The sequence below is a fragment of the Meles meles genome, chromosome 1 (genome assembly GCF_922984935.1).
Source record: "Meles meles chromosome 1, mMelMel3.1 paternal haplotype, whole genome shotgun sequence".
Taxonomy (NCBI): domain Eukaryota; kingdom Metazoa; phylum Chordata; class Mammalia; order Carnivora; family Mustelidae; genus Meles; species Meles meles.
Window position 1 is genome coordinate 161,423,212 of NC_060066.1, and position 21,912 is coordinate 161,445,123.

The following is a 21,912-nucleotide window of genomic DNA, read 5'->3' on the forward strand; positions in this document are numbered from 1 at the left end:
AATAAAAGAAATTTTGGTGAGGAATATGGGAGCCTTCTCTACGCCCTTGAACTCATATTATGCTTTAAGGAAAAAACAGAAACTAAAATTTCTTCAGTTGTTTTTAAGATCTATGAGAGGACTGGTTTCTGGGTTGGAGAAGACAACACATAGTATCCAGATAATCTAGATTCTCTTCTAAAATCTGTCCCGTACTCTTCAGTAGGAGACCTAGAAAGTTTGAGGTACTCATGATTGTGCTAACACACTTGCCTACGTATTCCCTCTCCAATCTGCAACTTCAGGTTACATGGTTTGTAACAAGGCAAACAATCCGCCTGCAGCCCCATGGCCCAGAAGAGTCCAAGAGTAGAAATAAGAAACCAAGCACTAAATAATGTGAGCTTTTAGCATAGAATCCTTAATCCCTGTCTTTTCATGCATTATTGTTTCAGGAAACATTGATTGAATAATATATAATATCGGAGAAATAGCGTAGATATTTTTGAGCTTGACATTGATGTTCCTTGGAAATATTGAGGAATTCAGTACTTACTGTGAACCATACAATGTTTACGTTTAAATGCCACTGGAGCACATTCAATCCACTGAGCAAAAATCTAGAGGGAGCTTTGGGTTAACGTTTGCCTCTACTCTACTCCTAGCTATTTGTAGTGCATTGCAAAGGTACTTTGTGTCCTGATATCTAACATTTAGGCCCCCAAGCCTAATACGAGCTGCCTGACCCCAGAAGTAATTTTCAGCAATATTAATTGACGAGAGATTTTGAATTATTAGGACAATAGGATTCATCCAGCTTGGCAGCCACTCTCTCTGTGTGACTGATCACTTTCTAAGTGCTGTATTAACAGTCTTGGATCATTGACTAATTTAATTTGAATGCAATTAATTATACAAATGTGAACTCTTCACATTTACTTTCATTAAAATTATATCACAACAAAAAGAAAATAGGTATAAATCAAGCCACGTGTCCTTGCTTCAAGTATGAGTAACATCATACATTTTAACTTTCCTAAAGTCCACACACATCTGGGAGTTCTGATCATGTGACCTTCTGTCTAAAAAAAACTTGGATACCTCTATAATCCCATTTTTATTCCATGATCTGTACAGTTCTCTTTTGTACCCCAAATAGTAATGTAAATGTGGGTCTCTTATGCCTAACTAATCAAATTATATGTTTAAATTTTAATTGTTTTGGAGATTTCTTCTCTTTTCTCCTTTTTAAATAGGAATTTACTGACAGAAAATGGCAGAAAAAATCTTAGAGAAGTTAGATATTCTGGATGAGCAGGCAAAGCTACTCTTGGCCAGAAGAGCAAAGGTTTGTAAATGAAAGCTAAAATTAAATTTAATCATTAAAATATTATTTCAAATGTGAATGATTTTAAATTTTTAGTTAATGATGCATTAATTTGGAGATATAAACTAATTTGTAAAAAGCAAATAATTATATTAGTTCAAAAAGTAGACCATGTCAGTGCATACTTTAAAGAATTAATTAGATATACAATGTAACTTCTGGATAACTGCCATATTTTTTTTTCTTTCAAGATTTCATTTAAAATCAGGTGAGTTAACATATAGTGTATTATTAGTTTCAGGATAGAGTTCAGTGATTCATCAGGTGCATATAACACCCAGTGCTCATTTCAACAAGTACCCTCCTTAATGCCCATCATCCAGTTACCCCATCCCCCCAGCCACCTCCCTTCCAGCAACTGTCAGTTTGTTCCCTAAAGTTAAGAGTCTCAATGTTTTATCTCCCTCTCTGTTTTCCTCTTATTTTGTTTTTCCTTCCCTTCTTCTATGTTCATGTGTTTTGCTTCTTAAGTTCCACATGAGTGAAATCATTGGTATTTGTCTTTCTCTGACTGACTTATTTGGCTTAGCATAATATTCACTCTAACTCCATTCATATTATTGCAAATGGCAAGATTTCATTCTTTTTGTTGGCTGAGTAATATTCCATTGTGCATATATGAGTATGTTTCTCTCTCTCTGTATATATATCCATTCAACAGTTGATGGACATTTGGGATCTTTTCATATTTTGACTATTGGATATCTGTCATATTATATTAGGCTATAATGTATCTAAGGTGATGAAGATAAAAAAATCAAACAAGCAGTCAAATAGTAAATATGACTACTATAGTTCTCACTCATATTTTCTAACATAAAAAGTTATTTAATTGGTTTATTAAAAAGAAGAAAATATTTGGTATAGTTACCAAATTAAAAATAAAACTCATGAAATTAAAGTAAAAAAGGTGGGACTGTTATAAAATTCAATAAAAAAATAAGGAATATAGTTTTGGGGATGCCTACATGGCTCAGTTGATTGAGCATCAAACTTGGTTTCAGCTCAGGCCATGACTCCTTGGTAGTGGATGGAGCTCTGCATCTGGCTCCCTGCTCAGCAGGAGTCTGCTTCCCCTCTCCCTCTTCCTTTGCCCCTCCACCCTTATGTGTTCTCTCTCACAAATAAGTAAATAAATCTTTAAAAAAAAAGAATATGGTTTTAAAAACCAGGTTCTTAGCATATATGAGCAATTTAATTTGGTTACACAAAAATTTGCAAAATAATATAGCAATGTGAGTAAATGAAACATAAAGAGCATTAAGTCCAAGAAACCAAGGAAAACAGCACAGAGAGGAATTCTAAAGTGACTGAATATATTTGTGAATCTGAAAATGAAAATTTTGATGCTTGAATAGTAATTTGAATTTCTTTTATTCAGAAAACAGAGAAATATAGAAAAAACAATAAATTCATTCTGTTATCATTACCCAAATTTTGAAATTGCAAACTAGGAGTAACTTACTAAAGCAACCATATTGGACTTAAGCACTCCAAAGTTCTTTCCTCTTTCATTTTTTGTTTAAAATGAAATGTACTTTAGAAAATATCAGAGATAAATCTATTTAATTTGTCCTGAAATTCCCTTTTATATATGATTAGTCCTTGTAATTCTTACCTTTTACTAAAAGCTTCCTTTGTGCAAAGCATTTCAATGCATTTTCTAATTTTGTGTTACTATGCCCAATTTATGTGTTACTGAGAGAGGATTCTCTGGATATTCTTTTGAAAGTATATATAATCAAAATTTAAAACTTTTCTTATTTTTTTAAAGTATAAAATTAAAACATACTTTTGGAAATAAGCAACATACAAATATATATAAAAATTTTTTACTTCAAGAGGGGTGCCTGAGTGGCTCAGTTGGTTAAGCATCTGCCTTCAGCTCATGTCATCATCCCAGGGTCCTAGAATCCAGTCCCACATAGGGCTCCCTGCTGAAGGGGGAGCTTGCTTTTCCCTCTCCTGCTACCCCTGCTTGTGCACATCCTCTCTCTCTCTCTCTCTTCCTCTGTCAAATAAATACATAAAATCTTTAAAAATTATACTAAAGGAAAATTACGTAAAGAAAAATTGTCTCTGGCCTCTTCAACTGTTTCCTCTTGAGGCAAACAACACTTAGCGTTTGGGTTTATCCATCTACATTTTCTTTTGTGCTCTCATAAAGGTATACAAATATTATATATGTATGTATAAATCTATATATTTTTACATATACTCATAAATATGCAGTTGCACATACACATACATACATTTATGAAGGTGAATTGCCTCTATTTTCTTTTTTAATGACCAAAAGATGAGATAACAATATACAAATCACTTTGGTGCTTCTTTATTTTTTAAAAACCTTTTATTTGGAAACAATTATCAACTCATAGGAAGTGTCAGAAGGACTATAGAGAGTCCCATGTCCCTTTCACCCAGTTGTCCCCAGTGGTGACATCTTATATGGGTTGTGTACAGTATCAAAACCAGTATGAGTCCCAACCCGTGTTAACACTCATACATAGCTCTTAACCAGACTACAGACTTTATTTATTTTTCACCACTTTTAACCTGTATTCATTTGTATGTATAATTTTTTGCTTTTTATCCCATAATAGATTTGCACGATCACTACCACAATCAAGGTCAGCACATTTTCATCACCATAAAAGAAATCCCTCATGTTACTTCTCTGTATTTGTATCTATATCCTCACTCCACTCCCCGTCTACCCCTGGCAATGGCTAATCTGTTTTCCATCTCTATCACAGTAATTTTGAGGATGTTATGTAAATGGAATCATTGAGTATGTGAAATGTTGAGATTGACTCCTCACTAAGCATAATGCCCTTGAGGCCTATCTGAGTTTTTGCATGAATCAATAGCTTTATTATTATAAATAATATATAGATTTTATTGCTGAGTAGTATGCTGTTATATGGATGTACAGAGTTTCAATCACTCACCCACTGAAGGACATTTGGGTTGTTTTCAGTATTTTGCTTTTAAAAATAAAGCTACTTAAAAAAAAGCTTAAAGAGAGTTGCTCTGAATATTTGTGTACAGGTTTTTGTGTGAACGTAAGTTTTCATTTCTCTAGGGTGGACACCCAAGAATATAATTGTTCGGACAATTTCTGTCTCTTAAATTCAACAAGGTTAAGGGCCAAGGTTTGATGTGAGTTCCCCTCCCTGTGTCTCAGTGTGGAAACTGCCTTTAAGAAGTAAGCTGAGCTATTGTGGGATTTACCTCATTTGTTTCCCTTTTCTTGGGGATTATGGTTCTCCCACCCCCGCCTGCTTTCTAATGCCTGATTACAGTTGTTTTCATATGTTTTGTCTGGTTTTCTAGTTATTTACAGCAGGAGGGCAATTCCTGTAGCGCTTAATCCTTCTTTGGCAGAAGCAAAAGTTCCTATCCTTTGACTTGCTTTCAAATTTTTCATCACTTTATTCCTCTATGCAGTGCTGGAGATTTTTTTAGAAAAGATTTTGGCTCCTTAACTAACTCGTTAGCTATATCCTTTTCTCTCTTCAGTCCATTTCTATAAATATTTAAACAAAGTCTTTTGATTGCTTTCTTAACTCTAATTCTGGCTCCTGCAACTAGACAAATATTGCAGTGATTCACCTCGATCATGGGGACAGCAAGAGCAGCAGGTTGGAGACCATGTTGCTCTCCTTCCAGTAACTCAATGTATGAGTATTGTCTTTGCTTAATTTATAGGTCGTTCTGAAATTTTAAATTTTAGAATTAGGAGGGAGCCTTCATGATCATCTCATCCAAAGTCTTCTCATTTCATGGATGGGAAAAGAGCAGCTTAGGTCACACAGAAACAGCATTAAAAAATGTTGGTACACAAGGCCCCTAGTTTTCAGTCTGTAATATTTCTCCATTATTGACTGGCATATAAATTCTGTTGTGTGTGCATAAAGTGAGACTAATTTTGTTCCTTTCCACACAGGATTTTCCCTCTATGAAAAGAGCTCATTTTTTCACAATGTTGTACTTTGGCTTTCCTGCAGAAAAACATGCTTCAGAGTCAAGGAAAGAAAAATACTTTAATTACACCCCTGACTTTTGACTTTCAGTTGGAATTTGAAGACGATATTGTTCCATTCATATCTAAGAAAGTACCCAAGATCACAGGAGACAATTTATACAGTATTAAAAAAGCAAAAAGGTAACCATCCTAACTACCTAAGACTTACAGTTTGGAGTTTTAAAGCACTACTGTAGATTTGTCTTAGATTATGTAATTTGTTTTAAATGTAAGCTTTGTCTAACACAGGTTATGTTTTATAGTGCTTATGAATTACAACATACTTGATCAGCATTCTGAATAGTCATCACTTACAAAATATTTATAATATTTTACTATTACAGATGGTAATTATGTACTAATTACAATTCTGAATTTTTAAAGAAAGAGTTATCTTGAATTCTATTACATTACCCCAAATTAATGTCAGGATTTATTTCAAGTTTTAGACCAACAGACTGACAAAAGAAGTCCACGTAGAAAATCAAGAAGTCAGTTTCTCTGTGTCCTTACAAGGGGCAGCCTGAGTATGTCATACTTGGTTTTCCACTGGCATTCTGTATGTGCACTATGCCATTAATTTTTCTAGGTATCAGAAATGTAAAGGAGAGCCCAGGCAAAAGAAATAATAAGATGTAGAATTAACAGAACTTCAGTCGTACATTGGTGGTGGTGGTGGGGACACTGTTCTTACCTCATTTATTCTGTGTAACCATCAGTGTGTTCAGTGAAGTTTTACAGATGAGGAATCCATCGCAGTGAGGTGAAGTAACTTGCCCAAGGTCACACAGATAAGTGGCCCAAGCTGAATTTAAACTCTAGCAGTCTGATTTCAGAGCCTTTGCTCTCCATCATCACCACCCTGTTCCGTATGTAGAATGACTTGGGGCTTCTGCTCTTGGTAACTAGGTGTATTATGACACTCTGTACTTAGGAGGAGAATATATTATGCAAAGCACATTGGGGTGGATAAGAGGATTAAAGTGAGAAGAGCTAGGTTTTATTTTGGATATATTAAGTTTTAGATGTCTGAAGGTTAATCAGGAGGCGGGGAGCATTCTTCTTCCAGGAAGCAACCCATTCTTGCAGCGAGTCCTCTTAAGCTATGACAAAATGATTGCTTAAATAACAGAGCACAAAGCAGAAAGTTTCTGTCCTCATATCAGCAATGCTCTCCTGGTTTCATTGGTTATATTGGATAGATTCAGCTCTTCCATCTCTTGAGATGCAGTTCCTGGACTATAAGTTATGGTAATTATAATTTAGGATACTAGTCTCCACCAGTGCTTGCAAACCTCGCTCCTACACGGAGCTAAGGTGTCAGATCTAATTCACGCAGCTTTCAGCTTAGCCTAAACTTTATGTCATAACTGCTCCCACCAGGACCAGTGACTTTCTGATCACTGCAGGCCTCTTTCACTTCTCACCTCTAGCCCCTTTGCTATTCAAATTGTGGTCTTCTATCCAGCAGCATCCTATCACCCCAGAACTTGGAAATGCAGAATATCTGACCCCCTCCCAGACAGAAGTCGTGATTAACAAGATCCCCTGTGATTCCTGTGAACACTAACGGTAGAGAGGCACTGCTCTAGCCCAGTAAGTCTCAAACATGGAGGGCTCTTTAAAATACAGATTGCTGGACTGCACCTGCAGAGCTTTTGATTCTCTGTAGGTCTGGCTGGGGCCTGATCATTTGCATGTCTTTTGAGTCTCCAGGTAATGCTGGTGCTGCTGGGCCTGGAACCATCCTTTGAGCTCTGCTCTAGCTTATGTGCTACTCTATCTTCCTGCCGGGCACCAACATCTGTTCATTCTGTTTTTTCCCAGGGTTTGTTGAAAATCATAGCAACTCTCAATCTGGTGCTGTTGTCACCTAATTTGTGAAATCTGCCCAGGTTTATTTGCAGCTGAGCTTTGCTTTCGGAGTAGTAGTTTTTAACCCATCTGTCCATTAGTATTACCTGGGAGCTTTAAAATAATTGGATTCTACTTTCATTAGTTTGGAGGGAAGCTCAGGCATTAATATTCTTAAGATTTCCCAGATGATTCTTAAATAAAGCTGAGATTGAGAACCATTCAAATTCTTAGGGCTTCTTTCCCACTTGCCCCCAGAGACATGTTTTCCATGTTACTATTAGTTCAGGACTTTTGCATTTCTCTTGGATAAGTGGGAATTTATAAAATATTAAAAATATCTCTTGATTAATCTGTATATAGTCTCTAAGATTTCTCAGTAAACCCAAACCTACTCTTCTCTGCAACTTTTCATAATTGGATGTTTTACAAAATAGTCATACTCATTTTACCAAAATCCCTTTAAAAAATTACCTGACCTCTACCCTGAAACAAATAATATGTTATAATTTAATTTATTGAATTTAAACTTAAGAAATAAAAATTAAATAAATTAAAAAATTAAAAATTACCTGGAATAAGGAAATTTTAAAAGAGAGACAAAGTAATTTCTCCATTACCTAAGTGTTTAGTACTGGATTATCAACTGAAAATGGAATTTTACCACTTATGAAGTGGTAAGAAATAGAAAACAAGTTAGGGGCAAAGAGATGGATTAAGAGTATTTAAATTGTCACTGAAAATTACAAGAGTACTGAGGATACAATAAAAAAAGAATATTTTTTCTTTAGATTCGTAGATTAATAGGGACTTCTCATTAGAAGAATTATTTTCCTAAAAATAGGGCACCTGGGTGGCTCAGTCATTAAGCATCTGCCTTCAGCTCAGGTCATGATCCCAAGGTCCTGGAATGGAGCTCTCTGCTCAGCGGGAAGCCTGCTTCTCCCTCTCCCACTCCCCCTGCTTGTGTTCCCTCTCTCACTTTGTCTCTATCAGATAAATAAATAAAATCTTCAAAAAAAAAAGAATCATTTTCCTAAAAATAAATCTACACTGAGACCTGTCGAAAGAATATTCATTTTAGAAATAGTTTTATGACCATAGGATAAACTTGCATTTAAAAAAGTTAATTAAATGTGAATAGAACATTCACTTGCAGCCTATAGTGAAATTTAATTGGCCAAGTTCCTTGTTCCTTTAGTTTAATACTCTGTGTGACATTAGCCTGGCATAGAGATGAAGAGAATGAGATTTATAGGCCAGTCGCCAGGTTTGTACTTAGCTTTACTTCCTACTAGTTGTAACTTCGGACAAGTTATATAACCTCTTTGTGCCTCAATCTCTCCTTGTGTCTCAGTTTCCTTTTCTTCTCATCATTATCCTGAGGATATTAATAGTATATAGTCCATAGGGTTGTTGTGTGAGTTAAATGGATTAAAGTTAAATGGATGTGAAGAGTTTAAAATTCTCCAACATTCAGTAGGCACTCAAAACAACAACAAAAAAAAAACCAGCTAATACAAATATTAGCTGTATTTTTGAAATATACAGTCATATATTCCAGTCATTAAAAGTAAGATAGTGATGAGATATACAAGTCATGTTTACATATGGTAATCATTTCTAGAATCTTAGGTAAAGTAGAACTTATAGGTAAGTAGGGATGGGTGAGGTGGGACCGGAAGGATAGAGAAGAGGGAGAATTTTATGTGAGTGGAAACAGAGATTCATGCCTCGCTTGCTACTACCCACACGACTTCTCAGTTATGTGGGCACAGGCTCCTTCACTGTCCCAGGAGGATTCTGGGAAGGTAACAGCCTCAATTCTAGCTCTCTGTGGGGAGAGTGTCACTACTGGGCTGAACATCCCTCTTCTTTGTAGCTGGAGGAGGACTCCTACTTATTGCTCATACCTGGAGAAACCTGACATTCTAGAGCAGAACTTCTCAACAGTGAATGCCTACTTGAGAGGTTTTGGAAAATATGCTGAGTCCTGCCTAGAGATTATGATTTAACTATTGGGGAAAAGTCGGGGTATCAAAACACCCTAGATGATTCAATATATAGCTAGCAGTCTGAGAAACATTTCTAGAGGCCTCTTCCTTTGTCACTCCCTCAGTCACCCTCTTAGAACAGCTTATTTGTGGCTGATACATGGCAAAAGAATCTCATCTCTCTCTGACTGATATTACCTGAGTCTCAAATAGCCTGACCTTTATAGGTGCTGAAGAACCCACATTCACTGAAATGAGAGGTCAAAGAGAAATCACAGGTCATTCATATGAAGGAGGGAGACAAAAACAATCAGAACACATGACTCCTAATAAAGCAGATTATGGAAGAAACAGAAGAGAACTTAAGAAAATATTTATCTTAAGGGCATAATTAATCAGGGATTTAAAAATAAATGAAGGGATTTAAAAATATTTCTAAAATAAAAAGAGATTTAAGATAATATTTCTGGGGACTCCTGGGTGGCAAAGTCAGTTAAGCATCCATCACTTGGTTTCAGCTCAGGTTATGATCTCAGTATTGTGACATTGAGCCCCACATCAGGCTCCATACTCAGCACAGTCTGCTTAGGATTCTCCCTTTATCTCCTTCCGCCCCTCCCCCTCCTCTCTCTCTCTCAAATAAATTAATCTTAAATATATATATATATGTGTATATATATGTTTCTAAAGTCAAAATTGAGTACGAAATGAAAATAAAATACAGATGAAAACTGGATTGATAATCTAGAAGGTCAAATAGAGGCACAATCTGGAGAAAATATAAAAAACATGAAATGGAAATCAGGTCAAAAAGAGATATATAATAGGGTTTTAGGGTATTTGACCTGTAAATATATACTTAATACATAAATCAGGAAAGTAAGAAACATGGTAAGGAAATAAAGAAATACTAGGAAAAAATGCCCGAATTTTCAGATCAAAAAGGTTACCAAGTGCTAGACTTAGAGTAAAATTATTTGATTATTTATTTAATTCCAAAGGCAGAAAAGAATTGATTAATAACAAAGGAAAGGAAAGCAAATGAGTTTCATACATCTCATCTAAAACTCTGAGTCTAGAAAATAATAAACTATTTTCAACTTTTGAACAGAATGGCAATTGAAGAATCCTCTATTTGGATGAATCATCATTTATTTTTTATTTTTTTTTAGTCATTTATTTATGAGAACAAAAGACAAATTTGGGGGTATGAAAAACTTTAGAAGATAATTAATCTGCCTGCATATTCTTCCTGAGGAATTTACTTGGGGAACTATTTTATGCAAATTAAAATTAAAATAATTAATGATTCAAACTGGAAGTCTTTATGATACAAAAATGTATTTGGAATTATCCCATGGCACCAGAATAAAAGCTCTGGACTTCCATCTCACAGTGGCTGCCATATAAAAACAATAAAACGTTCCAAAGCATTATCAGGGAAGTGATCCATAAGAGATTTCCAGCTGGGAAGAGGCAGCTTTTAGAGCAACCCCCATGCTTCTAGCTGAGCAGTGTCCTTCTCTTGCGTTTCTTCCCTTCATGTGCCTTTTCATGTCCATCCCATGGGTGTGCAGCAACCTTCCTTTAACTCTAGCCCATCCAGTACAAAATCAAGGCCCTTACCTATATTCCCTTTAACTCAACTACAACAGGACATAATTTTCCAGGGAATTTTCCTAAATATAAAACCAAAAAAGGGAAAAGTAGAGAGGGATGAATTAAAAAAATATATAAGTAGCTCAAAACAAATACAATTTACAGAAAATAGACTTTTGATTTTATGCTAGTGAATTAACACACCAAATTTATAATCCAGGTTTCATTCTTCATATTATATGAGAACCTAATGCTAGGAACTCAGTTTTTATTCCTAGGATCTTATCTCCCATTCCTTCTCTGCTATTAGAAAAAATTCTCCATGGATCTCCTATTTCTGTACATCTTGCAAGCAGAGGCACTGGATGCCTTTGTTCCTAACCTCTCAAGGATTTTTGTATAACAAACAGCTTTGAAAGAGTGCTTTCCTCTGAGTAAGCGCAGGCATATTACTGTCCATTATAAAATATTTGGGTTCCATAAGCTCAGGGTTCCACTCTTATAACATAACCCTGTGTGTGCAGGAATCTTTGGCCCTCTGCTTAATGTCCTGTGGAACTGGGGTTCAGAGAACTGGTGCAGAAAATGCTATTCCTGTCACTGTGAGCCATAATTAGTCTTTTGCCTCTGACTCAGGAGTCTACTTCAGAAGCATAGATGAAACTGTAGTAGGCTAACTTGTTAGCTTGTAAGGGTCAAATGTAAGGTCAAATATAAGGGTCAAATGTAGCTTGTAAGGTTAGCTTGTAGGGTCAAATCTCAGAACTTTCACAGTTCTTTGCACCTACTTTTAGGAAAGAAGCTTGGAGATATAATGACAGAAACTGTGACACCCCACCCCCCTATTCCTTTACAAACTGAGTGATAAAAATACTTTGGGCTTATTATTCAGTGAGAAAGAGAGCACCCTTATCCAGTTTCCTGTGGGCTTAGAAGGACCCTGTGTATATACCCATTTTGTCTACTCCATAAGTCTATCTGCTTCTAGGTATCAGGATTTATAATTTAGGTTATTCCTCAACTAAATTCACAAAATTAATCCATATAATAAAGTTTTTAAAAAGAAATAAAACAATATGACAAGGGATTATGTAAACTAGAAAAGAAAATCATGATCACTTGACAGAGTTTGTGTATCATTAATCTTATTAACCAAATATCTAGCATTTGGTTTATTTATTTCTTATAAATCATGTTAAGCATGCATTTATTGAAAGACAAAAAAAAATAAAAAACCCATCATTTCCTAGTACTTCAACCAACTTTTGACTTTCCTCTCATAAGCATACTGAACTTTAAAAAGCATTTTACAAAATTAGCATGTCTAACACCTCCCAGAAGAATATTAAAATGACCATAATTTGAGAAATTGAAGGAAAAAAATAGGCAAAATAAAGGCACAGTATCAGTAATGAGTAAAGACCTACAGAACTATGAATATAGAAGAAATTAAAATAATTATATTGAGTTCTTTGTATAACTATGCTGCTTTGAAACATGGGTGTAATAATGAATAATCTGGGGAAGTATAAATGGAGAAAGAGCCTCAGCAAGAAAATGAAGACATAGGGGAAGCTGGGTGGCTCAGTTGGTTAAAGCCTCTGCCTTCGGCTCAGGTCATGATCCCAGGGTCCTGGTATCGCCCACATCAGGCTCTCTGCTCAGTGGGGAGCCTGCTTCCCTTCCTCTCTCTCTGCCTGCGTCTCTGCCTACTTGTGATCTCTGTCTGTCAAATTAAAAAAAAAAAAAAAAGAAAAGAAAATGAAGACATAAGTAAATTAATAACTATGAAATTTTGAGAAATAGTCAAATAACTATCTTTTACAAAACTACCATCTTGAAGCCATGTCATAGGTCTATTTCTTCAAAGTTTTGAAGAATTATTTAAGGGGCACCTGGGTGGCTCAGTCAGTTAAGTGGCTGCCTTTGGCTCAGGTCATGATCTCAGGGTTCTGGGATCAAGGCCCACATCAGGCTCTTGGCTCAGAGGGGAGTTTCCCTCTCCCTCTGCTCCTTTGCCTGCTGTCAGCTCTCTCTCTCTCTCTCTGAAATACATAAAAAAAAATCTTTTTAAAAAGGAATTATTTAAATGGTTTCTGAGCATAAATAAAAATGGAATACTTTCAGTTCTTTTTAAAAAGATGTCTTTGATCCTCAACTCTGACCACAAGAACATAAAACCATTCTAAATCTCACGAATATAGAAAACTTAAAGTTAAATATTAGCTTGTTTCATTTGCTTATTCTCAACTCAGGAACATAAAACAGGTTTTCTATTTCTTCAATTTCATTCTGATCACTTTTGGTTATTAAAAGTCAGTCCAATTTAGTATTTTGATTCCACATGCTAGCTGAGGCCTTCCCTTCCACTGTCTAGCCAGTCTATTGACACTGCGGGAGTTGAAGTGGAAAAGGAGTATGGCCAGTGAGTGGGAGGTGGGTGTAGTCTTTCTAGCTCACCTCCCACTCTTCCTTTTTATAATTTTTTGTGCTTCTAGTACGGGAAAATGTTGTGCTAAAGTCAGCTCCTACCAGTTTGTTAGAACTGACTGTTGGATTTTCAGAATTTTATGAGATGGTTAAGTTATTATTCAAAGTTAAACTATGTAAGCTAAAAATTCAATGACATAGTAAAAACAAAGACAATACTCAAAACTCATCCCTAATTATTTTACTATATGTTACTATTATCTGTGGCTGAAATCATTTACATCTATTGTATCCATATGGCGGAACTATTATATAATGTCATGTTACTACACATTTCTTTTCAACTGCTCATTCAGTGATGTCCCATCAGTAGCTTGAAATCAGCCATGGGTGTATTTACACTACAGAAATTAACAAACAGTACAAAGGAGAGGGGGCTTGATTTGTTATTTGCCTAAATTTAAGAAAGTGGGGGAAAGTGGGGGAGAAAATGTTAATGATGATTAAACTTAAAAGTGTGTCTTGGGATGATGAAGTTTTGTTGAAAGTAATTGGGTAGGTGATAAGGATTAAAATCTGTTCAATTGAATTAATTAATCAATTAAATTAATTAATCAATTAAAATCTGTATAGATAAGTCACAGTAATTCTTTTAAATTTGCATGTGAATTTGAAATCATAACAAATAGTCAATACAAATAATAATAAAAAACTAATCATAAAAATGTAAAAAAAAAAAAAAGTGTGTCTTGGGGGCGCCTGGGTGACTCCGTGAGTTAAGCCTCTGCCCTAGGCTCAGGTCATGATCTCAGGGTCCTAGGATCTAGCCCCACTCTCTGCTCAGCGGGGAGCCTGCTTCCCCCTTTCTCTCTGCCTGCCTCTCTGCCTACTAGTGATCTCTCTTTCTCTCTGTCAAATAAAATAAAATAAAATAAAATCTTTAAAAAGAAAAAAAGTGTGTCCTGCCTGTAGCCATTACACTCTGAATAGCGCACAAAATTGAGGATATATTCTAGATTTCAAAAATTATTGTCTGGCTCAGCAAAAAAATGTAGCTTATGCCATTAATGAATGAATGAAGTTCTAACATATGTCTTTATTGTTTTACTTTCACGTTATTCATTAAGGTAAATGAAAGCGTCAATCAACATTCATGTTGAAACTACACTCAGAGAAAAAAGGTTACTAAATATTTACCAGCACCACACCCTCCTCCTCTACCCCTGTATAAGAGTAAGAGAGGAGAGAGAAGGAAAGAACAATGCTTCTTACTTACCTGGCTACTGCTACCCTCTTCTTTCTTATTTGTCATCTTCCAGCTAACTCTAGTCACAAAGAGCCTTCCTGGTGAAATGGGTGGAGATGGTCAAAAGAGAGAAACCTCCAGTTTATAAGATAAATATATGTCCTGAGAATGTAATGTACAACATGGTGACTATAGTAAAAAATACAGCATTGCACATTGAAAGTTGCTAAGGGAATAGATCCTAAAAGTTCTCATCATAAGAAAGAAAAGTTTGTAACTATATGATATGATGATGGATATTAACAAGACTTATTGTGGTGATCATTTCACAATATATACATATATCAAATAATTATGTTGTATACATAAACAAATACAGTGTTAGGCCAAATATATTTCAATTGGGAAAAAAAAAAAGCTTTTCCTGTGTGCTTATATAGTAACACTGTGTTGGGCATTTGGTGGTGGTGTGGGAGATGGTCTTTGTCCCAAAGGAAGAGGAACCTGAGAATTTCTATATTTGACATAATGCTTGCCCTCAAAAAATTGCAATTCTTACAGTTGGAAGAAGAAGAAGACAAAAAAAGAAAAAAACCAAAAAACCCTAACTCTTTAAGGAGACACGGGTGATAGTTCCTCAGAAAGACCATTTCCCTAACCAAGGAGAGCCTCCTTCAGCCACACCTCTTCAGATTCATCCTCAACTCTTCCACCTCCAGTATATGTCACAGCCTCTTTTGCTAAGGATCACTTGGCAGTTAGCAATCTGCATGCAGTACCAGCAAAATGACCCAAGCCTAGTTAGAACCTTGGTGTCCATTTTCCCCCTTCAGAAACTCAAGCATGCTCGCCATGCCAAACAATGGGATGCAGTGTGCTCTGATTTCTCCTCCCATTCCACCTTCCAAATTTGTTTTTATGTAGCTAGACATAGGGCAAATCAGCAAGTGTGCTAACAGGTGTGCAGATGAAGAATGAGACGGCAAACTCTACCTTTTTTTTTAAGATTTTATTTATTTATTTGACAGAGAGAGATCACAAGTAGGCAGAGAGGCAGGCAGAGAGAGAGGAGGAAGCAGGCTTCCTGCTGAGCAGAGAACCCGATGTGGGACTCAATCCCAGGACCCTGGGATCATGACCTGAGCCAAAGCAGAAACTTTAACCCACTGAGCCACCCAGGCGCCCCCAAACTCTACCTTTTGAAAAAGCCAGTCTCAATTGGTAATTCCGTAGAAAACCCCAAGCCTCCCTGCTCCCTTCAACACTGAAAAGAGAAGGAAAATCCACAGAAGATTCTATGAGGTTAATGACATAATTCTGGTATGCCTCCCTCCCCACTACAGATTTCTGCTACTTGGGAGAAGAGGGGAATGTCTAGCCCCAAATATTGGTGGGTCTTTGTAGAATGCAGACTATTTATTGTTCCTTTTTACTCAGCTGTGGGTAAAAAAATTATCTGGTCATCCTCTCTGAAACAACAGGATAGTGCCTTTCAATAACTTACTGTATTAACAAAGTAAAATCTAACACTGTACTAAATAAATATTACTCTACTGTGACTCAGTGGAGTAAATTTCAGGAATAATAAAAAGTTTAAAAAGTACTACTCATTGGCCTCTTACTATGTAACAAATACTGGCTAAAGACTTTCTAAACTTTATTTTACATAATTCTTATACTAACTCTATAAAGTAGCTATTACCTGCAATTGGCCTGTGAAGGACTGAGATTCAGAGGAAATCAGTATTCTGCAGAAGTTCACATAGAGTTGAGATGTAATGTAAGCCCCAACTCCAAAGTCCACACTCTTTAGTTCACCATACAGAAATTCATATCTAAAAACACCTCTACATATTCTGGAAATGTATTTGAAAAATGACTTAGTAAGATAAGGCTAAAAAGATGATCTCCTTAACAAGACTGTACAGCCAACATCATCCTTAGAGTGTAACACTTGACACATTCCTATTTAAATTGGAAGCAGAAGGATGCCCAGTCTCGCTATACTGCACTATTCTAGAAGTGCTAGCCAGTGATGTTAAATAAGAACATAAGACAAAAATGTAAGTATTTTTAAAAGAACAGATAAATCATTAAAAGAACAGATAAATGAAGATAAAATGATTTTTTACAGAAAAATCCAAAGAGAATAAAATAAAATCTCATTGGAGATTATAAGATTATAAGAAATTTTAATAAAAATTTACCAGAACAGTTTGTGTACTCAACATGTTATTACACATGTAACTTACTATGTGTCAGTTACTGTTCTAGGTGCTGGGTATACAACAGTGAGCAAAACAAACTCGCTCTCAATTTACATTTTAGGATAAGGTGAGGAGACAGATATTAAACTAAATGAACAAATGAACGTATAATATAAATCCACTAGTGATAAATACTATGAAGAAAAATATAGTAAATTAAAGGAATTAAGATTGATAGGGATTACTATTTTAGATAGAGAAGGGGACAGAAAGGACCTTCCTGAGGACATGGAAATTTGAGTAGAGTCTTAACAAAATTCTCTCTTACAACTTAAGGAAGTAAACTTTGGCAGTAGCCAGGGGAAGAATATTGCAGGCAGAGGGATGAGCAAATACCAAGGTCCTTAAGTGGGAGCTTAAGTTCCTTTCTCATTGGACCAAAAAGCTAGAAAATTCATTCTGCTTCAATGTGAATATGGGGGGTTGTGTATGCACAGAGAGAGCCTTAAAGGGGCATTAAATGGAAGTTCCTCTACTTAGAAACATGAGCAATGGGGAGACAGTTTCTGTCTTGGAGTGGGAATTTTGAAATTTATTTGAGTCTAGTGGAAACAATGGGCGAGAACTATCACTCACATTCGTATTTTATGGATGCCACCATAGTTGTACTGGGAATAGACCATAGGCAATGAGTGATAGCAGAGAGAGCCAACAGAAGGCAAGAGACACACGGAAGTAGCTTGGATGGGAGGTGAAGGTGTCTGGGACTAGGGTAGAAGTAATGAGGAAAGAAGTAGTTGGATTTGGGATGTGTTTCAAAGAAAGATCGAGTGAGATTTCTCAACAGTTGGGAATGGGGAGTGAGAGAAAGAGAAATCAAATATATTGTCAAGTTTTGGCCTAAGCTTCTGGTTGAATGGAGCTGGGGAAGCCTCAAAGAGGAACAGATTGGGAAGGAAGCAAAAGCAAGGATTTGGTTTTCAACCTGTTTAGTTTGAGATGCCTATAATATACCTAACAGCAGAAGTCATGTAGCAGTTGGATATATAAATCTGAAGCTCTGGGAAGAGTTTGAGGGATTATAAAATATAAATTATAATTATAAACCTGGGAGACATCAGTCTATAGGTAATATGTAAAGATGTGAGATTAGGTATCAACTGAAGATGAGTCTGAGGTTGAATGACTGAGTCATAGCGTTTAGTGATCTGAAATATGAATTATGTAATATTTTATTATTATATATTACTTTATTAACTTTAGTACATACTATCAATAGCCAGTTAAAGGACTTAGTTGGAGAAAATGTCCTTTACAATAAATAAGTGCTGTAATCCTATCTGGTCTACTATTCTGGTATCTGAACTGACCATAACTCTGTGTCCCATGACTTTAACTCAGGTCTGACAATGTCTCCAATATCTCATTTAATGAATTTCTAGCATATTTTTAAAAGATTAATCAGCTTATGAACTATAGTTTTCTAGAGTTCCCCCAATCCTATGACAACAGTTTCCTATCTGTCAGTACCTCAAGTAATTATCACAATATTTTTATCTCCAAGTTAGTCCCATCCTTTTATATTTTGTATTGTAGTATTATTAATACAACGACATCTAATCTATATTGCTGGGACTTAACCACATTTCTCCAAATTTATTTTTTTAGATTAGTTTCATAGATTTTTCTGATTATTTTAATTTAGATTAATTTTATTTTTTCTAGGTATGTCTTCTTCAAAAATGAACCTGAACCTAGAAAGAGTGATTTCAAAAAGTTAAATTTAAGATCACACTTTATACCAACAAATGTAAAAAATCAAGAAAGCAAGTCAATAGGTAATGCTTTGTGTAACATATTTACTTCTCCTTTAGTTTATTAATAAGTGCTTTTATTATATACTTTGTTATTTATTAATGTGTGTCTTTAAAGTTCTTGATAATTTGATGTCTCTGTTGAAAGAAATTGGTTGAAAGTATAGGGCTTGGGGCGCCTGGGTGGCTCAGTGGGTTAAGCCTCTGCCTTCAGCTCAGGTCATGATCTCAGGGTCCTGGGATCAAGCCCCGCATCGGGCTCTCTGCTCAGCAGGGAGCCTGCTTCCCCCTCTCTCTCTGCCTGCTCTCTGCCTACTTGTGATCTCTGTCTGTTAAATAAATAAATAAAATCTTAAAAAAAAAAAAAAGAAAGAAAGAAAGTATAGGGCTCATAACCACAGCATGAGAGATTTCAGTGATCCAAAAAGGAGAATTTCCTAAGAGGAAGTGATGTTTAATACCAGAATGGGCAATTTATACAAGTCACAAATTAAGAACATATTTTAATGCTTATTTTTCTAGAAAGAAAATATCTAAGTTTCCTTTCAGGTCAACCCTTAGAGTTTTCTTGTTACTGTTAAAAAAAGAAATCAAGTATGAACATCTTGCTTAATAAAAACTTATTTTATAGAAACTGTAAAGGATCTTTCTTTGAAATTTAAGGAATGTGTAAGCTAGGAACTAATGCTGCAGATCTTCAGAGAATTTGAGTTTTGTGTTGCCTTTATTTTTCTTTCTCTGGGATTATCAAAGAACCATTCAATTCAAGGATTCAAAGAATCATTCTCATTGACCCCTTGGACTGAGGCTCCTTGACTCCACATTGCCTTATACTGCCTCATTTCTCTGAAACACTTAATCATCTAAATTCTCAAAGGATTTGTTTGCATACACTGTCTCTACTTCCTCAGCTTTTTTTTTTTTTTTAAAGATTTTACTTATTTATTTGACAGATAGAGATCACAAGTAGGGAGAGAGGCAGGCAGAGAGAGAGAGAGGAGGAAGCAGGCTCCCTGCCAAGCAGAGAGCCCGATGCGGGGCTCGATCCCAGGACCCTGGGATCATGACCTGAGCGAAAGGCAGAGGCTTTAACCCACTGAGCCACCCAGGCTTTTCTTCAAACTTTAACCCACTGAGCTTCCTCAGCTTTTCTTCAAACTTCAGACAACTTCGGTCTGGTTTTTGCTTCCACCATTCTACTGAAGCTACTCTGATCAAGAGTACCCAAGATCTCCATTGCTAAGTACAAATAATATTTCTCTGCTTTCATTTTCTTCCACTTTTCAACACAAATATAGTTGGTTGATCACGCCTTCTTTCTTAAAAACTCTCCTCTTAGGGATTTTGGAACCCATATATCTTGTTTTTCTGCTCTATCACTCTTCAGTCTCTCCTCTTAATTTATCTTCTCTATCATTAAAATAGTGTACAATTGACCCTTTAACAACATGGGGGTTAGAGGCACTGACTCCATTGCACAGTCAAAAATCTGCATATAACTTTTGATTCCCCTAAAACTTAATAGCCTACTGTTGAGCAGAAGCCTTTCTAATAACATAAACACAGATTTTGTGTATTATTATATGTTATATTCTTATAATTAAAAATATTATAAATTATATTCTTATAATAAAATATGCTAAAGAAAAATGTTATTAAGAAAATGATAAGGAAGAGAAAATGCATTTATAGTACTGTACTGTATCAAAAAAAATCCATGGATAAATGGACTCATGTAGTTCAAACCTAGGTCATTCAAGGATCAACTGTATATCACAGTTTATCTATTCTACTGTTGAAATTTTGGGTTTTTGGTTTGTCAGCCATTACAATGCTGAATGAACATTCTTGTTTATGCATCCTGCTGTATACGTGTTAAAACTTCTTGAGAGTGTATATCCAGGATTTATATTGCCAAGTATACTTATCCTCAACTATAATAAATACTGGCAAACTTTCCAAAATAGTTGTACCAATCTGTACTCCCATCAGATTTGTGAGAGTTCTTTTTGTTCTGCTTTCTTGCTAACATTCAGAATTATCCGATTTTTATTTTGGTGCACATAATAGTATATGATTATGTTTTAATTTACATTTCCATGATTACCACTAAGTTTGAGAACTTCTTCATAACACTATGGATCAATTAAACTTACGCTTTTAGAAATCATTTGAGCTTTAGCTCATTTTATTTCCAAAATTTTATTTATTTATTTGAGAGAAAGAGAGTGTGTGTGCATAAGCAGGGGGCGGGGCAGAGGGAGAGAAAGAAGTAGACTCCCTGCTGAGCACTGAGCCTGAAGCAGGGCTTGATGTGGGGCTTGATCCCAGGATCCTGAGCTCATGACCAGAGCTAGAATCAGACACTTAACCAACTGAGCTACCCATGTGCCCCTTAGCTCATTTTAAAAGTAGGCTTTTGTCCTTTTCTCATTGATTTCTTTATATATTCTAGTCACTAGGTTTTTTTTTTCCTAGTCACTAGTTTTTTGTTGGTTTTATGTATCATGAATATCTTCCCTTTTCTCTCTCTCTTTTTTTCATCCTACGGTGTCAAATATGCCAGATCTTTCCCCCATTTGATAAGTATTTTTGTTCCGTATTTAAGAAATGTTTCTCTACTTTGTAGTCATGAAGACCTTCTCCTAGTTATCTTAGAAAAGATTTCAGTTCTTCTTTTTATGTTTAGGCCTAAACTCTACCCAGAATTAAATTTTGAGTGAGGTAAGGGTCAAATTTAATTTTTTTTATGTAGATATAGATATCTCAGCATGTAATTTAAAAGGCTATTCTTTCCCTAGTGCTCTGGGCTCTTTGCTCTGGGACTCTTATTCTGTTTCATCATTTGTCTATTTACCATTAATGCCATACCACATTAATTTATGTAGCTTAAAACAACCCTTGAATCTTGTACAGCAAGTCTTCCAATTTTGTTCTCCAAGAATATCATGGATATTTTCTATTTTCCATTATGTTTTTTTCTCTTACCCATTAGTTATTTAGAAGTATATGTCTCCACTCAAAGTACTTGAGATTTATCTTTTTTTTCATTAAGATTTTTTTTTATTTGTCAGAGAGAGTGAGCACAAGCTGGGGGAGCAGCAGGCAAAGGGAGAAAGAGGCTCCCTGCTGAGCAGGGGGCCCGTTGGGAGACTCGATCCCAGGATCTTGGGATCATGACCTAAGCCGAAGGCAGGTGCTTAACTGAAGGCAGGTGCTTAACCGACTGAGCCATCTAGGCGTCCCTATTTGAGGTTTCTTTCTTTCTTTCTTTCTTCCTTCCTTCCTTTCTTTTCTTTCTTTCTTTTTTTTTTTTTTTAAGATTTTATTATTTGACAGAGGCACAGCAAGAGAGGGGAACATAAGCAGGGA

General features: G+C 35.7%; 1 protein-coding gene across 1 annotated transcript in view; it reads left to right on the top strand.

Moving 5' to 3' along the window:
• Positions 1–1,252: 1,252 nt before the first annotated feature.
• C1H1orf141 (chromosome 1 C1orf141 homolog) overlaps positions 1,253–21,912 on the top strand; it is a 41,786-nt gene continuing 21,126 nt past the window's right edge. Inside the window, exons 1-3 of the mRNA XM_046026527.1 lie at positions 1,253–1,327; positions 5,380–5,537; positions 18,452–18,552. Of these exons, the coding sequence (XP_045882483.1) occupies positions 1,253–1,327; positions 5,380–5,537; positions 18,452–18,552 (334 nt within the window). The remainder of the gene's footprint in view (positions 1,328–5,379; positions 5,538–18,451; positions 18,553–21,912) is intronic.